This window comes from Mustelus asterias, chromosome 17 (genome assembly GCF_964213995.1).
Source record: "Mustelus asterias chromosome 17, sMusAst1.hap1.1, whole genome shotgun sequence".
Classification (NCBI taxonomy): domain Eukaryota; kingdom Metazoa; phylum Chordata; class Chondrichthyes; order Carcharhiniformes; family Triakidae; genus Mustelus; species Mustelus asterias.
The window spans coordinates 7450310-7469412 of NC_135817.1; the positions used below are offsets into that span (position 1 = coordinate 7450310).

At 41.4% G+C, this 19103-nt stretch overlaps 1 protein-coding gene across 7 annotated transcripts in view; it reads right to left on the reverse strand.

Moving 5' to 3' along the window:
* Positions 1–19103, reverse strand: part of lrch1 (leucine-rich repeats and calponin homology (CH) domain containing 1) — a 209014-nt gene that overhangs the window by 53803 nt on the left and 136108 nt on the right. For all 7 annotated transcript variants that reach the window (XR_013499884.1, XR_013499883.1, XR_013499882.1 and 4 more), the window contains exons 3-7: positions 18965–19091; positions 15763–15868; positions 15528–15664; positions 9300–9430; positions 4885–4972 (exon numbers count right to left, since the gene is read on the reverse strand). Coding sequence is in view for 3 of the 7 variants with exons in the window: in XM_078232222.1 (XP_078088348.1) it covers positions 4885–4972; positions 9300–9430; positions 15528–15664; positions 15763–15868; positions 18965–19091 (589 nt within the window). In the remaining 4 variants the exon portion in view is untranslated. The remainder of the gene's footprint in view (positions 1–4884; positions 4973–9299; positions 9431–15527; positions 15665–15762; positions 15869–18964; positions 19092–19103) is intronic.

A 19103-nucleotide genomic window follows, 5' to 3' on the forward strand; every position in this document is an offset into this window, starting at 1 on the left:
GGCCATTCTAAATTGCCCCTTAATATCAGGGGGACTAGGAGGGTAAAACATGTGGGGTTACGGGGATAGTGTCTGGGAGAGATTGTGGTCGGTGCAGACTCGATGTGCCAGGTGGTCTCCTTCTGCACTGTAGATTCTATGATTCTATGAATTAAGGACTGACTGTTTGCCAAGCTAAGCAAACAATGCAATGTACAAAATTCTCCAGAATATAAACAAGTCTACCCCAATGTTTACTGTCCACGAGACTCTTCTCACTATATTTCATCTCAGCCTATCAGCACATCCCTCTTTTCTTTTGTCTCTTGCATTTATCCAGCTTCCCCTTAAACTTATGGACTTGATTGAAACTAATTATTGTAGCACTGTAAATACCATAGTTGAGGACAGGCACAGAATGTTTTTTTTTAATTTATTAGTTCGCAGGAGGGAGAGAGTGTGAGAGAGAGAGTGTGAGAGAGAGAGAGACAGGGCACTGACAGGGCCTACATTTATTACCCATCCCAAATTGATCTTGAGAAGATGGTGAACAGCCTCCTTGAACAGCTGCAGTCCACGTGATGAAGGTTCTCTCTTACAGTGAATTTAATTGGCTAAAGACAGGCTTTTGTGATGATGGAGGTCTCAGGAGGAGACTGAGATGGATCAGTATGGTGGCTGAAGAAGATTGCAGATGTTTTAGCCTTGTCTTGAGCACTCATGTGCTGGCTTCCAACATCATTGAAGATGAGGATATTTTTGGAGCCTCCACATCATTCAAAACTGGATTTGGCAGGACTGCAGAGCTTTGATATGATGTCTCAGTTGTGAGATAGGATGCTGCTTCTGCTGTGTGACATGCATGTAATCTTGTGTTGCACCTTCATCTGGGTGGCATCTCATTCTGAGATATTCCTGGTCATGCCCCAGCATGCACTCTCACTGAGCCAGGATGAAGCCCCTGGCTTGATGGTAATAGGGGTATACATGGGACTGCTTCTGGCCTAGTACCTCATGGGCGCCCAGTGAATGTTTTAAATCTATCCCAATTCGCATAGTGGTAGTGTCACATAACTCAATGGAGGATGCCTTCAGTGTGAAGAGTGGACCTCATCTCTACAAGGACAGCACGGTGATCACACCTGTTAATACTAACAGACATGGAGATGCCGGCGTTGGACTGGAGTAAGCACAGTAAGAAGTCTCACAACACCAGGTTAAAGTCCAACAGGTTTATTTGGCAGCACTAGCTTTCGGAGCACTGCCCCTTCATCAGGTGAGTGAGGATTTGTGTTCACAAACAGGGCTGTTTGTGATCACAAATCCTCACTCACCTGATGAAGAAGCTTGAGGTTCCGAAAGCTAGTGCTGCCAAATAAACCTGTTGGACTTTAACCTGGTGTTGTGAGACTTCTTACAATACTATCAGAGACAGAGGAAACTGCAACAGGTATATATTGGTGAGGACAACGTCAGGTAGATTTTTCACTCATGTTGGTTCTTTCATCATCTGACACAGGTCCAACTATCAAGTGCTTGATCAGTAGTGGTGATACCGACTCCCTTGATGGTAGACATTGAAGTCCCTCATTCAGAGAATACATTGTGCCCTTGGTACCCTCAGTGCTTCTCCCAAACGGTATTCAACATAGAGGAATACTGTCTTATGAGGTGAAGGAAGGAAATGGGTGGCAATCAGCAAGGTTGACTGGGTTGGGTGCAGTTTCATCCTGATGGTGCCTAGGTCCTTCTGATTGTATTCTCATTATATTTCTTTGTAGGGTTTGATACAACTGAATGACTTGCTAAGCAATTTCAGGGGGCACAGAAGAGTTAACCACATGGCTATGGGTGTAGGGTCACATTTGACGAGACTGGATAAGGAGGACAGAATTACTTCTTTAAAGGACATCAGTGAACCAGATGGATTTTTACAACAATCCAGAAGTTTCACGGACACCATGACTGAGTTTTGCTTTTAAATCCAACTGTATTAACTACATTTAAATCACCTAGGGATTTGAAGTCATGTTTCTGCATCTTTAGTCCCGCAACATAATCACTATTCTATCGTACCTCATATGTCCAACTTTGAGCAGTTTACCTTCAACAGCTATCTGATGCACTGAAGGCAACTTAGAGAACAGCAACAATAGTCGATATCTGTGACTCAAGGCTGAACTTATCTTTCTTACAAAGATGGCAGGTTGAGGTGGTGAAGGTCTTTTAAAAGCTAAGAGGCATAAACAACATAGACATAAAAGGCTATTGTACTTGGAATAGGTGCAGTGTTTCGGGTCATCAATTCTAAATTAATAGCCTTCCAACAAGATGCCACATGAGAAGAATTCCCCTTCCATGCAGTGTAATGGATATGTGCACAAGCCCAAGATTGTGACGAATTAGATCTGCCCAAAAGGAGCTGGTTAAACATTGGGTTAAGAACATGACTGCTCCTGGTGCATTTTTGCCCCCTTTTCAGAAAGAGTATCACTGACATACACAAATAGCAAATACTGTCCACGGGAATGGTCTCGTTAACTGTATCGCTCAATATCAGAGAAATTAGAAATAACAAATTGCGATGTGAAAATATTTTGCCAAAAAATAAAATTACTTCTTCCAACTATTTGTTCTTGCTTTCTCACTAACGTTTGTTCCACATAATGGTATCAAATAAGTAATCCAGAACAATACAAGAAACTTTTTTTTCCCGTTTTATGGTTGATATTATTTTGCATGGACGTACAAAAGTCAAAGGCAACAAATTCATCCTTGGACTTCACAGATTCCAGGAGGGGGAAAAACAAAATCACAATAATTCACTCTTTTTAAACTACAAAGAATTGAAGTTTAATAGACATCCAACACTGGCTGCGAAACACTCTGCAATAGTCTGGAGTTGCCATTTGGTGTAAATACTTCAACTTCCTTTCACATATATAGCAGCCTAATGACTGTCTTTATAGACTGGTAATCAAATACGACCAAGGTAACAGCAAGCTGGCAAATCTACTAATGTGTGGGTTGGTGCCAGGAAATTATGAAAACTTGTCTTTAAAAACCCAACTTCTGTCACTAGTAGCCCTCTCGTGTCACCTCTGGGTCACAAGGTTTCAGCTTCAAGCCCCAATCCAGGGTTTGAGCACAAAAATCAAAGCTCACACTCCAGTGCAACACTGAAGGAGCATCTGAATATTGGAGTGCCGTCTTTCGGATGGGACGTTAATCTGAAACCTGATCTAATTGTTCGGGTGGATGCAAAGTACCCATTTTGAAGAGGATCGGGGAGTTATCCCTGGTGTACTGACCACCACTTATACCTCAATCAATATCATTAAAATTATCTGTTTTATCATGATCACATTGTTGATTTTGGTCATTGCTGTGCACAAACTGGTTGTCATGTTTCCTACATTACAATGGCTATACTTCAAAACTGCTTAAATGGCTGTAAAATGTTTTGAGACATCCGGTGGTTGCGAAAAGAGCAAAATAAATGCAAATCTTTCTTTTCTTTCTGAACTGGTTCTGTAATGCCCAACCTGCCACTGCTTCTTGGTCTGGCCTGGATGAGGCTCACAGTCTTACACAATGTGTTTGAGTTTTAATACCCCAAGACCATGCACGAGGATATGGTCATGTATGGCCATACATAGTGTTTTCCCAGACTTTGTTTTAGGTTTTTGTAATAATTTCTCAGGATTTTGACAGGAAAATGTCTCTGTCTTCACGTTAAAATGTCTCTTCTCTAACCTCCAAATAATAAGAGGCTTTATGGTCACTGCAATCTATAATAAAACAGTAGTTTGGAATGGAAGATTTAAGACAAGCCCGTTCTGCTTCCTGACCACAAGAGGCTTATTTAATTGGTGAATAAATAAAGGATGTTCCAAGTAAATAAACAGATAAGTCAGTAGCACTTTTATGCTCAATTAGAAGTGTATTACCACTTCCTGTGTGTATCTTAGGTTGCGTATTTATTGTCTAAATTCAAGACGACAGTAGTTTAAAGTATAAAACCAACTAGCACCACAGACGATCTGTATGATCTTAACAATAATCACTGGCTTGGACACTACGCTACAAGGTTGCAAAAAGGAAAATAAGTCCTGGGATTCCGATCATACATGTTTCTAAATTGGTATTATTCTCGACAAAGATTCTTTCTTCTGCATCTACGATAACGTGTTATAGTCTAATTAACCTAGTCTAATCTAATTATAGTTTAATCATTGACAGCTTTCAGTCATGTGGAAAGTGCCAGCGATCAGATTTCTGTTCCTGTGTCAGCTTCTGAATCCTGCTATAAATTTACAACATATTTTACAACAAGCTTAAAGTTACTGCTATCAATTTGTGCAAGTTAAACACTGAATCAATTAACATAAGCCTTTGATAGCAAGGCAAAGCTTGACATCCCAGCTATTTTACAGCTTTCCATTTGTATCTTGAACAACAGTTGAATCTCAATGCTCAGCCAGGAAAGTACAATTCTGCTGAACTCAGGAAATGTACACAGAAGGGAGCATTACTCGCATCAGAAGAGGTTCTTGCCCTTTGTAAAAAAATGACAGTTTGATATACTGACTACTGAAAATGTAAGGGGCCTTCAGAATCAAAATCAGCATTCTCTATTATTGTTCAGATGATAGTGACTAGACATTCTGTTATAAAAATAAACTGCACGTTTGTGTCAAACACAGGCTTTTTATAGTGAAACATATCTGTAAAACTGATAACGCAGGAATGAAGATTTGAGCTACACTAGATAGCCTGTGCCTTCTCTGAATTGCCTTCATGTTTTGCATGCTCAGTTAAGCCATCAATGAGCCTCTTAGAGATCCTGTTACTTTAGCAGTTTTGCCTGTCAGATGGATCTATCAAGATGTCAGAAATACTCACTTCAGTCGCAGACAGGCGCTTATCACCATTGTCGCTCCCGATTCCAGAGTCAAAATCTTGCTTTTTGTCAGGATAAAAGTCTTCAATGCTTAAAAAAAAGAAAAATTCAAAATGAAATAACTGAAGCCGTCGCTGTCACCACAACATACTGTCTAAATCACTGTTCCTGCAAAAAAAAAAGAGCAAAGTCTCGAATCTCTAAAGACTATTAGCATAATGAGTGCACGGTGTTAGCAATTCCCAGTGAACACACTGCATTATCAAAAGCTGCACCCGATTTGGCACAGATTCAGTAAGAATCCAATCTTAATTTTCCTCGTGTACAGCATTTATAACTCTGGGAATAGCTGGTAATACATTTGACATTTATAGACAAAAGATTCATTTTCGTTTTGATTTCCGAGCAACTACGAACATTTCTGCCTCTTTCACCCAATTATTTTTCTTTAATTGTACAGAATCTAGGTCAAGGTGAAGAAGGATGGTGCTGGAGAGCAGACAATTCCCATTTTAGATCTTCATATCACAAGTTTGTAGATGGTCGCTGGACAGCTAGCTTACGCCTTTATGCTCTAACATGGTTCAAATTTATCCTGAAAAGACCACCAGCTGCAGCATCAGTAACATTCTCCATCTCACATTACGTGCACTGCAATCGAGCGAGCCTGCCAAATCAGTGCAGGAGAGAACTGGGTTATAGCTTTGTACATCAGCCCCCAATTCCCAGTGAAGACAAACTCATGTGTTGATGAAGGTAGGGCAGTTGATGTCATATACATGGATTTTAGTAAGGCGTTTGATAAGGTCCCCCATGGTCGGCTTATGATGAAAGTAAGGAGGTGTGGGATAGAGGGAAAGTTGGCAGATTGGATAAGTAACTGGCTATCTGATCGAAGACAGAGGGTGGTGGTGGATGGAAAATTTTCGGATTGGAGGCAGGTTGCTAGCGGAGTGCCACAGGGATCAGTGCTTGGTCCTCTGCGCTTTGTGATTTTTATTAATGACTTAGAGGAGGGGGCTGAAGGGTGGATCAGTAAATTTGCTGATGACACCGAGATTGGTGGAGTAGTGGATGAGGTGGAGGGCTGTTGTAGGCTGCAAAGAGACATAGATAGGATGCAAAGCTGGGCTGAAAAATGGCAAATGGAGTTTAACCCTGATAAATGTGAGGTGATTCATTTTGGTAGGACTAATTTAAATGTGGATTACAGGGTCAAAGGTAGGGTTCTGAAGACTGTGGAGGAACAGAGACACCTTGGGGTCCATATCCACAGATCTCTAAAGGTTGCCACTCAAGTGGATAGAGCTGTGAAGAAGGCCTATAGTGTGTTAGCTTTTATTAACAGGGGGTTGGAGTTTAAGAGCCGTGGGGTTACGCTGCAACTGTACAGGACCTTGGTGAGACCACATTTGGAATATTGTGTGCAGTTCTGGTCACCTCACTATAAGAAGGATGTGGAAGCGCTGGAAAGAGTGCAGAGGAGATTTACCAGGATGCTGTCTGGTTTGGAGGGTAGGTCTTATGAGGAAAGGTTGAGGGAGCTAGGGCTGCTCTGTCTGGAGGGGAGGAGGCTGAGGGGAGACTTAATAGAGGTTTATAAAATGATGAAGGGGATAGATAGAGTGAACGTTCAAAGACTATTTCCTCGGGTGGATGGAGCTATTACAAGGGGGCATAACTATAGGGTTCATGATGGGAGATATAGGAAGGATATCAGAGGTAGGTTTTTTACGCAGAGAGTGGTTGGGGTGTGGAATGGACTGCCTGCAGTGATAGTGGAGTCAGACACTTTAGGAACATTTAAGCGGTTATTGGATAGGCACATGGAGCACACCAGGATGATAGGGAGTGGGATAGCTTGATCTTGGTTTCAGATAAAGCTCGGCACAACATCATGGGCCGAAGGGCCTGTTCTGTGCTGTACTGTTCTATGTTCTATGTTCATTCCTCTTGGAGCCTTCGCAGAGTTGAAGATCTCATCAAACTTCTTGGAGCAGGGCTGGAACTTAAACTACCAAAAATGCGATTAAAAATTAAATGAGGTGCTCTCACCTCATACCAGCTGTGCCAACAACTGGGGAACTTGTTCCAGAACAGGTACCTAAAGATTTGAAAGGAACTGGTGGGGCAACATTTTCACACAAGAGGGTAGTACATATTTGGAATGAGCTGCCAGAGGAGGTGGTAGAGGTGGGTACAATTACAACATTTAAAAGACATATGGACAGGTACATGGATGGGAAAAGTTTAGTGGGCCAAACACAGGCAAATGGGACTAGTTTTTCTTTGTATTTTTTGATACTTTATTCCCAATTTAAAAAGCCAATTAAGTCCAATCAGAATCCCACACGAGGGACAAACCAGATCCAAGCCGACAAGACGAGAATATACATCCCATCCTGGGCTTGATCAAACAAGATCCAAGCTGACAGGATGAGGCATTACACCTCCTCCCGGGCTTGATCTGAGCTTCATCTTAGCCAAAAGGTCCAGATGGCTTTGAAAAATTGCATCATGGGACTAGTTCGGTTTAGGGAAACCTGGTCAGCATGGGCGAGTTGGGCAAAAGGGCCTGTTTATAAACCATCTCCAATCTGATCCCATCAGAGGGTGTTGCCTAGGTCCACTCAGCATTTCCACCTAGCCAAGAAAGTTTCAATATCACCCGGTACTTAACGAACATAACCAAGAACAGGAAACCATAGGTTGTTCTGAACAGGCTCATCTCAAAACTCTGAGAAGCATAGAGACTAGGGTGACACTGCAACATAAGATTTATGTGCTTTTTTAACCTATTTTTAAAGGTCCCTTGCAGTCCCAATTTCCAGCATCTCAAAATGAGGTAATATCGTCAAGAACATTAGATATATTTTTGAAAATTCTCTGATCCCTACTGAAGGGTCAGGGAGGGGTTTTTGACAGAGGGTTGCTGAATTAGTTTTGTACGTCTGTTTTGCTCTTCCCAGGAGGTGAAAGGGGAAAGGAAAAGGTACACATATAGGGGTGAGCGCAGAAGAAAATGCAGTCAAGTAGAGGAAGGCTTGATGGCCTTTTCTCAGAAATAAACTAAGATCAATCTATAAGTCAGAACATGAATGCTGAGGTAACGGGACAACATAATAGTAGCCCATTTTAACATCTGCTTGTTGTACAAGAAAATCCTATCAATCACAGAATATAACATGACAAAAATGATCAGCAACATTTACCACTAGGAGGCACCAAAGTTCCACATTGCAAGCATTTAATCTACTGTACAAACAAAGAACCCTGATTTAACAAACTGTTTACATGGGGAGCAGGAGCCTCATCATCTGGCACTGGGCTCTAGGGATTGAATGTTCAAATTCCATGATGTGCCAACTTTACCCTGCCGTAATCTGGTGAATTTTGACCTTAAAAGTTGCTAGTTTGTTCGAAAAGCTCAATTGGTTTAGTCATGGCCTTCGAGGCCTGATCCCCGAACCAGTCTGGGAGGCGTGACTCTACTCCCTTAATCCTCTTAATGCCCTCTGAATTGATTGAGCAAACCATTCAGCTGTAAAAAGTGCACATCATAGAAGGCACACCTATTTAGATGAACATCTTGGTAGAAAATCGAATCTGGCATCTTGAATTATAGGGGTGCAGTCAAATTAAATGAACTTCGCTGTAAAAAGACTGATTATAGGTTGAGCTGTACCATGAAATCTTCCATGATAAATGTTTTTATTTAATGCGTATTTAACATATGCTGTCATGTTCTGCATATTTTATGTGAAAGTTGGGTGTAGGAAAATGTATAAACTATTCAGTATTTGTAATGCTACGATTGTTTCTTCAAATGTGTGCTGTGCATTTAACAATAGCAGGCGACATACTGCCTTGAAAGTGATGAGTGCTGTTTTGTCGGAAGCAGTTGCGGGTGAGGACAATATAAAAATATACAGCGGCAGCTTCAGTCAGGGCCTTGCAGAGCTGCAACCAAGTCGCTGATCAGCAGAGTCAGTGTCTGATCGCAGTCAGACCTGCCAAGCAGCGATCAAAAAGATAGTTGTTGTTTCCATTTCCAGTCTAACTCAATGGAAAGGTACAGAGATGGAGCTGGAGTCCACCAAACAGATCACGGGTTTAAGAATTGGGAACAGCTTCAATGTGTGCCCCAAAATTTCCATTGCAAGTGGTGCTGCCAGGAGTTAAGTAAATATTTTCTGAAAGCAATTATTCAGATTTGCAGAAGGAGAAAATGTGCTTCCCTCGGAAATCAAGACTTTGGAATCTTGGCACAAACTCGTGAGAGGCTTAATTTTACCAACAACTCGTGTCTCTTGCGTTAAGATCACGTTGGCAGGTTGGGGCTCTGCAAAGCAGTGACTCGTTATCGATTTTATATAAAAACACATCTGAAAATGACAAGGAATGCTTTCGAACTCACCTCCCTCCAACAGGCTGCGACACACGAACCTTCTCTATTGGTTGCTGGTAAAGGGATTCTGCATTCTTGTCCATTCTACAAGCCTCTATGCTCAGGTACTTAAATATGTGTACTCTGCCCTTCATGCAGATCTAAACAGAATTAGGAGAGATTATTTACCATCTGCAGAATGTAGTTCCAAGAAAAACACATCAGCTGCTTCTAAATGCAACACAGGTTCCACGTTTTGAAGTATGGTACAATCCGCAAAGTGGGAGATAAATTACTCCTCTCTGCTTCAAATACAATTGCGCGGACGAGACAATATGATGGTGACCCAGAGCTCGGGACAATGAAGGTGCTGCTATTTTATTGAATGACATGATGCTGCAAAACACTGAATGGGATTTTTGCAGCTCACTGTGCTGCCCAACATTATATCACCCTATTTATCAACAAGAGAGCAAAAACAGTTGTATTTTACCCCCCATCACCCTTGCACACTCTCTTCTGCATTTCCAATGTAGTGCCAGACAGGCCATTCAGCTACTCTACAGCAAAAAAGTTAACAATGTCAGGGTCTTCAAAATTGAATAGTACACAGAACACTGCGGCAGCAATCCCGGACCAAGTCAAAGTAAAACTCACACTTCACATTTGTGCAACGACTGAGAACTGGCTCTTTGCCAGCAATTTGTTTTTAAGACCATCTTCACATTGGTGATCGTGAGAAGCAACTTGAATAAGTTTCAACATTCCAGCAAAATAAAGAACTAAGTTCAATCAGGACTGGTCTACACAGCTCATCGAGTCAACTTTGTACACAATCCAAATATTCTCACACTGCAACGTTGTCCAGCGTATTGAGCGAATAGTCAATATACCAAAGAGAAATATACAAAATTAATTTTACTTTTTAGTTTAATTCACAAAAACTCAATATTAAAAGTCAATGCAGCAACACAGCCAGGTAAGAATGTCATCGTTATCGGCACTAACTGTCAATGAAGAAAAGGAAACATTGGGAAAACAAAATACAAAGAGGCCAGGTATAGTTCAACAGGAATCTAACTGAACAGGAGAAATCGCTCCCTATTAGCTGGTTGGAATAGTGAATACAATTCCATTAACCGTGTTGCATTCTTTCTTTATAGTTGATGTGTCCAGTATATTTTCAATGTTGCTCCAATCTATACGGGGGGCAGAAGATTCTCTATTTGTTGATACGGAACTGTATTTTTCCAAAATTTATGTTTGATAAAAGAGTCGTGTCTATCCATATAACAGAATCTACGCTCCATTGTGTAAAACAATATTTCATGAAACAGCAGGAAGAGGGAGAGGGGAACTACTATAACTTTGTCCTTGTAACAGCTTGGTGTCACATTTGGTGTCTTCGGAAGCCATCTGACATCCTGCGTCCTGCCATCTGGCCTTGCGCTCAGCTTAATGAAAAAAGGTTGACATCAGAAAGACTGAGTTGACATAATGAAGCTGAACATTATTAAAATAAATCATACAGAAAACTAAAGTATAAGTAAAGGCAGAACTGCACAGGAGAACTGTCTGCAAAGTTACCTAACACTTTTCCTCATATGTTTAACCTCCACAACTAACTGCTCACTGATGCTGTGGAGAGTAATAGGTCAAAATGCTTTCCATTTAGCTGTCAGATTATAAATGATGCTTTAGAAATTACACTAATTACTTTTTAAGTAGTGTCAAGGTAATTCTTTCTGAACTGGTTCATGAGCAACCTCGAGCAGAAACATCCTTTTACCATCATCCGTGTCGAGCTGACAATTAACATATAATTAAATAAATTCTGAAAATCATTTTGTCAGATGCCATTTTGTAACTGGTTTGCCCAACGTTTACTTCACATCCAGAAAAAAAAATACTTCCACTTGCAGATCTTCTTGGTTCAATGGCAGTGGTTCTCAATTCATTTTGTCCCTGGGCCAGAGTAAAAGACTCTGGCCCACTTACCATTCCTAGACCACCAGCTGCTGTTCACCATCACAAAGAAACCCATCAGAATTAATGAAAGAAAAGCAGTTGCTTTCGATGAGGCCCCACTGAGGTGATGCCTGGTTCCAAGCTGGAGAGCTTCAGGCTCATGGTGGGCTCCATGATCAACTGGCTCCACTTCTTTTCTTTCAGCCCTGGTTTCAACAATCTCTTCTCACAGTTGTATTGCAGCAGTAACATAAATGTTGCTTGTAAAACTATATTGATATTGCTAACACTTACGACGACTTGGGCCATGCATGCAGGAATCACATGTTATGTCACGCGAATGGTTCACATGTTATGTCACGCGAGTGGTTCACATGTTATGTCATGAGTGGTTCACATGTTATGTCACAAGAGTGGTTCACATGTTATGCCATGTGAGTGGTTCACATGTTATGCCATGTGAGTGGTTCACATGTTATGCCATGTGAGTGGTTCACATGTTATGCCACGCGAGTGGTTCACATGTTATGCCACGCGAGTGGTTCACATGTTATGTCACGCGAGTGGTTCACATGTTATGTCACGCGAGTGGTTCACATGTTATGTCACGCGAGTGGTTCACATGTCACGTCACGCGAGTGGTTCACATGTTATGTCACGCAAGTGGTTCACATGTTATGTCACGCGAGTGGTTCACATGTTATGTCACGCGAGTGGTTCACATGTTATGTCACGCGAGTGGTTCACATGTCACGTCACGCGAGTGGTTCACATGTTATGTCACGCGAGTGGTTCACATGTTGTGTCACGTGAGTAGTGAGGATGAGGGTTCTGGCCTGTTTTCTTTTATGGCCTCAGCATTTAGCTCAGTGCTGTTGAAGTAGGATCACTAGTTGCCAGTTGAGTGCTGGGTAGGTCAATAACTCTCTTTGTTTGGGATACAGCAAAGTTACATGAATAGAAAGTGAAGTTATTTTAGGTAAAGGAACATTCAGGGGAGAAGGCAGCGCAGTGGGAATGTTACGAAACTAGTAATCCAGAGGCCCAGAATAATGGGTTCAAATCCCACCACAGAATCTGGTGGAATTTAAATTCAATTAATAAATCTGGAATTGAAAAACTAATCTCAATAATAGTGATTTTTAAACTATCAACTGTCATAAAAACGCATTAATGTCCTTTAGTGAAGGAAATCGGTCATCCTTACCTGGTCTGGCCTACATGTGACTCCAGGCCCACAGCAATGTGGTTGACTCTTAACTACCCTCTGAAATGGCCTAGCAAGTTACACAATTTAAGGGCAATTAAGGATGCCTTTGCAGTGACGCCCGTATCCCACAAAAAATTTACAACATTCCCCAGTACCCAGACGTCTATGCTCCTGGGCCCAAAAGTTCCTTTGGAGATGCTCTGGGAAAGCGAGCTCTCTGAACTTTGGGACTAACCCACAAAATAAAAAGAGATCCTATGAGTATGAGCAGGACAGGACTTCTTCAGAGCTTTAAATCTCTTAGTCAGCTCTCTCCCTGAAAAGAGAATATCATGTAATCTAATTACAGCTTAAAGGAAACCTCATATATGTGAAGTGAAATTAGCCTACACTCCAAGTCTTTTGGTGATCAAGTGGTTTGTTTACTTTACAAAGACACTGGGATAAAGGGGACATGCAAATAACTCATAGAAGCCATTATGGACTAGTTCATTTATTCTAATTTCCGAATTACTGTAAACCTTTTTTTCTATATTTGTCCTTGGAATGCCAGTATGATTAGAGTAGTTGTCTATCTGTAGTTGGTTTGAGGAAGTGATGATGGAACAAATTCCTGAACCGCTGCAGTCCTTGTGGTGATGGTACCCCCACAATGGGGTTGATAGACAATTCCAGAATACTATCCAGGCAGTGATTTATGTTCAAGTGACTTGAGGGGGAACTTGGAGTTGAAGATGCGGCCACAATATTACCTCTTTTGCACATCTCAGAGGGAGAGATGACAAGGAGGAAAATGCTGTTGAAGTGTCTTTGGTGAACTGTTGGAATCCATTCTGAAGATAACATATATTGCAGTCGGTACTGCAGGTTGGATACTGAGACTAGAGATACCAGTCAAGTGAGCTGCTCTGTTCCAGATGCTGTCAAACTTTTAGAGTGTTATTGCAGCAGCATCTGACCAGCTCAGCAGCAAATAGTCCCTTAGACTCGTCTCTTGAACCATGCAGATGGTGGATGGTTGGGCTTTCTCTTCGTAACATTAGAATGGAAGTTTAGCTCTTTGAGCCTATTACACCACTCAGTGAGATCATGGCCGATCTGCAACCTAATTCCACATACTCATCTTCACTTGCCTTGTTCGAGATGGTCATTATTTATATATCATGAATGTTACTTGCCAGCCCAAGCCTGGATATCATTCCACGTTCTGCAGTATAGACTGGTGTGGAAAGCATTATTACCGGAGGAGTTGTGTCTGGAGCTGAACACTTAAGATTTGTCACTGACAAAGGAGATAAAAGTGGTTGGATCATGGATGCCGTGGGACTACAATAATTGACTTCCAGTGACAGCCATCTTCCTTTGTGCCAGAGGTGACTTCATCCACAGTGGGGCTTTTTTGGATCCTTGTTTATCTCAGTTCTGTTTCGACATCAAGAGCAGTTCTTCAACTCTTCTCTCACAATTAACTCTTTCATCCATATCTGGATCAACCAGGTATATAGGAAAACCTACAAATGTCCAACAAATCCAAGACAACGTTCTGACTAGATGCTGGATACAGGTGGGAATCTTCCTCTAATTCCTTGTCATCCCTTTCTTTCATTCTTTTCCCTTCCGAATTTGTTCACACACTAAACATAACAATCTTGATACCTCGGGCAATTTGACTGCTCTTCAAGTTTTTAATATGCCTCCAAGTGATGATTAAAGTCATGACTGAGAAGTTACATGGTTCAAGGTGCAGGAGATCATAGAATATTAGAATCCCTACAGTGCAGAAGGAGGCCATTCGGCCCATCGAATCTGCACCGACCACGTTCCCACCCAGGCCCTATCCCCATAACCCCATGCATTTACCCAGCTAGTCCCCCTGACACCAAAGGGCAATTTAGCATGGTCAATCCACCTAACCGCACATCTTTGGACTGTGGGAGGAAATCGGAGCATCCGGAGGAAACGCACGCAGACACGGGGAGAACGTGCAAACTTCATACAGACAGTGACCCAAGCCGGGAATCAAACACGGGTCCCTGGTACTGTGAGGCAGTAGTGTTAAAACAGTGCCCCCGTGTCGCCCCTGATGTTTTATTTCAGAATGGAATGTGACTCAGTTGATTCTACAGTCTCACAGAAGTTGAAATCAGAAAACAATTCCCAATTTCACCTGCGATTGGGGTTGTACTTCTTTGAGGAGCTCGAACACCAGTTATGTCTGTGGGGCAGGATTGCCACAGTCGATATAAAATTGGAGCACTTATTTACTCCTGATCTGCTTGATTGACCCGAGGGCTGCGCTGAACACTAGCTGGAAATGTTGCTAGTTACCAGATAACGCAAGCTATGTTGGTGAACTGCTGGAATCCATTCTGAAGATAACATATATTGCAGTCGGTACTGCAGGGTGGATACTGAGGCTAGGGATACCAGTCAAGTGAGCAGCTCTGTTCCAGATGGTGTCAAACTTCTAGAATATTATTGTAGCAGCATCTGACCAGCTCAGCAGCAAATAGTCCCTTACATTCGTCTCTTGAACCGAAAGCATTCAGAGAAGTAGCACACATTTTCAAACTGAGCACTTGCACAAACCAAGGCAAAGAATGATTCCGTTAGGGTTGCAAATCTCTCCTCATTTTTCAAAGTAAAGAATAGTCTATTAAACTTGACTAACGTAGGACATGGTCGCATGTGCACATTGGCTCATGTTGTGGGATAACACTGAATATTTATTAGAACATAAACTACTGTACAGCAACCGTGGGTTCAACACATAGGGTTTGTGATCCTTTTTCCAATAGATTTACTACATGCAAGTCACAGATTCATAGATACTCCCCCATGTGTACTGATATGCACAGGTTACTGCAGCACTAAAGCAGATGCCATTAAGAGTCAGGGCACTGGCATACAATTTCTAACACCATTGGGATTATAGGAGTTGAAACCAAATTCTTCATCCCACCATCACACCCACTTAAACACTGAATGGCCTCAGCAACATGTTACACTGATTACACTAAAAGCATTCCAAAGGAAAGTTAGAACTTATTCTGTAATCGTTTCTGTTAAAAACAACTGACCTGTGCTGGCGGAGACTGCAGTGGATTATTATCCATTTCTATTATCTGTAGATGCCTCATATTCCGATAGCAGATTGGTATTGACACAACCTTATTACAGGAAAAGTTTAATTTCACAAGTGGCAGGTCTGCTAGCTCTGCAAGAAAAGAATCAAATGGATTTAATATTTTTAAAATTATTTCACTGCTTGTTCTAGAATGAGAAAGATATTGAGAATTTCAAAGATGGCTTCACCCTCTGGCAAAATCTGCAGATAATTCCGCCTTATGTTCAACTCTCTGAGTGACTGAAGTTGTCCCATCTGCTGTGGCAAGGCTGTAATTTCATTGCAGCTCACATCCTGAATATTAAAAGGGAGCAAAAACAAAGTAATCATTAGATTTTTTTCTGAAAATTACACGGTCGTAATGGAATTGTACAGAAATTACAATCAAATGCACTTAAAGAGAACACAGCTCTAATATTTCTATTACAGTGACAGCGAATGCAAAGAGGACAAAGAGATAATGTACAGGAGAGGTGGAGAGTGCAAGAAAGACAGCAGAAGAAAGAGCACACAAGAGGAAGAACATGTGAAAATATGTATTAAAATGCATACAAGTACAACTTGTTTTGAACTAAAGTCTCTCGTGGTCTACAACCTCAGGACTTTACTGACCAAAGCACTTTTACTGTGAACTTTCTTCTTTGAGGTGCAGTAACTATTGTGTGTAGGAAATGCAGCAGTCAATTTACACACAGCAAGATCCCACAAGCAGCAGTGTAGTAATGAAATGATTTGTAATAGTGATGTTGGCCTCGAGGCAAATATTGGAAAGGACTCTTCTGTTCTTTGAATTAGTTCCACAGGATCGTCAAGACTTGAGCACATGAGGTCTTAGATTAGCATCTCAATCAAAAGATGGTGCCTCACACAATGCAGCATTCCCTCAGTATTGCACTGGGATGTCAGACCAGCTTTTGTGCTCAAGTTTCCCAAGGGTGGCTTGAACCACAATCTTCAGATGCATGAGTGTTCCCAACTGAGACACAAGCGACATCGTCTGAGCAAGTGCAACCAAAGGAGGAAGAGTGCAAGAAGTGAAAAGATGGAGGAGAGCGGGTTGGGGGAGAGGGAGAAATTAAGCAAGAGAGTATGACTAAGAGAGGATAAGCAATGGCGTTTGAAAGAAGACACTAAAAGCCAAAAACAGATATTTGGACAGAGTTGGAAGAGTACAAATACACAGAAGTTATGCTGAGACTTTATTAAGCATTAGTCAGACCTCACTTGGAACAGGATGCATTTCTCATCGACAAATGTCAGAAGAGATGTGCTGGCTTTGGAAAGAACACAGAGAACAGCAACAACAATGATCCCAAGAGAAAAAATTAGATGTGTAATTAGGAAACATTAGAGAACTTTAAAATTTCTCCAGGGCAGAGAGGGTGGTTTTCAGTGAGGTATGTGAAGTATGAAGTGACAAAAAATAAAATTAACACAGAACGTTGTATTACAACTAATAGACCAGGAGAATGCAAGTTTAACATAGAGTTGTGGAGAGGTGAGGAGAGATTGGAGAAACTTGGTTTGTTCTCACTGAAATGACGGAGGTTGAGAGGCAACCTGATAGAAGTCTACAAGATTATGAGGGACTTGGACAGAGTGGATAGTCAGAAGCTTTTTCCCAGGGTGGAAGAGTCAATTACTAGGGGGCATAAGTTTAAGCTGTGAGAGGCAAGGTTTAAAGGAGATGAACAAGGCAAGTTTTTTTTTACACAGAGGATGGTGGGTGCCTAGAACTCGCTGCCGCACCCGGGGGAGGTAGTGGATGCAGATACAATAGTGACTTTCAAGGGGTGTCTGGACAAATACATGAATAGGATGGGAATAGAGGGATATGGTCCCCGGAAGGGTAGGGGGTTTTAGTTCAGTTGGACAGCATGGTCGATGCAGGCTTGGAGGGCCGAAGGGCCTGTTCCTGTGCTGTAATTTTCTTTGTTTTTAGAGAACATTTCTTTACTAAAAAGGGTTCAGAATAGTCCACGAGGTAAAGTAATCTCTATCTCCCACAGTTCAGTGCAGCCCCCCAAGGGTCAGTATCTTATCACATAGAGAAATAAGTGCACATATGTCACCCTGATCTATTATGAGAAGGCTGTCATATTGAATATGTTAATATTCTTTACTGGATGAAGCAGCTTATAGTATTATATTCCATCAGACCACTTAATACAATCTTGAAACTAAGATTATTCCAATTAATTTATAAAATGGAATGAAACTGTGTGAAATGTAAATTTTCTTGGATCCATAACATCCAGTGGCTAACATACGGCAAGGGCAACGCAGATAGTAACTAATGATAATGCCTAATGTAGAGTGGGATTTTGTCCTACCATCTCCGCACAGATACTGCCTTAGTCCGCCTTCACTCATCCATATTTCTGGTTTCACTACTTCCTCTAATTAACTTTAAATATTAGTCTTGTTTCAGTGGGTAACATTCTCACCTCCATTCAGTAAATGGTGAATTCAAACCTCACTCACTCCAGAGACTTGAGCACAGCATCAAGGTCAATATTTCAGTGTGATACAAAGAGAGTGTTGCATTGTTAGAAGTGCCACTTTTTAGATGGGACATTAATTTGAGATCCTGTCTGGAGTCTCGTGAACATGAAAGATCCCATAGCATTTCTTTAAGTCGAACAAGGAGGTTTGGCCAGTGAACCATCATTACTAAAACAGGTTATCTGGCCATTAATTTCATTTTTCTTTGTGGACTTTGCTGTACATACCACTGTTCACCTTCTCTCCCTATATTGTGGATTCTAGATTTCATTAAATGATATTAATTGAGAATCCAACGTGAAGGGCCGCAGATCAAACTGTGTCACATCACCAGATGAGGAAGGCAAAACAACTGGGAACTAGTGATTGGTTAATGTACTGAAAAGCATTCTGATAATCGTGAGAAGGAAAAAATGATAAGAGATTAGGTAGTTTTGATGTCCACGGAAAGATTGAGTTGGTGTGGAGAACGAGAATGGGTCATTTCAACATACAAGATGCAAGAAGAATTGCAGAGGAAACCTCAAGGATGCTGATCTTTGTGTGATCAATAAGATGAAGACAGAGAGAGAACAAGAGATTGAATATGAGAAACAACCAGGTGTAAGAGGACGCCACACCCAACCCTGATCAGTGAGCTGTTTTCAAAGTCTGAAACAAACTTGGACTTTGTAGAAAATTTGCAATTGTTGAGGGAGAAAAGGGGTCTGACATGAATGAGACAAGTGAGCTTCTTGGGAGGCAGCTTCAGCAATGAAGGAGATCAAGGATCTCAAAATGTCCCAAATATCCCTGCAGCTGCTTATAAAGATCAAAGAAAATTACAGCACAGGAACAGGCTCTTTAAATGTAGTTAATAAATGTAGTTCATAACAAAATACATACCAGTTCCATTAAAAACTTCAGCTGTCCAATGTCTTCTGGAAGCGACACTAACTTATTATTACTGGCTATCAAGACTTTAAGAGGAAGGGTACAGAGACACAGTGGTAATGTGGAGAGTTGATTCCGACTGGAACAAAAG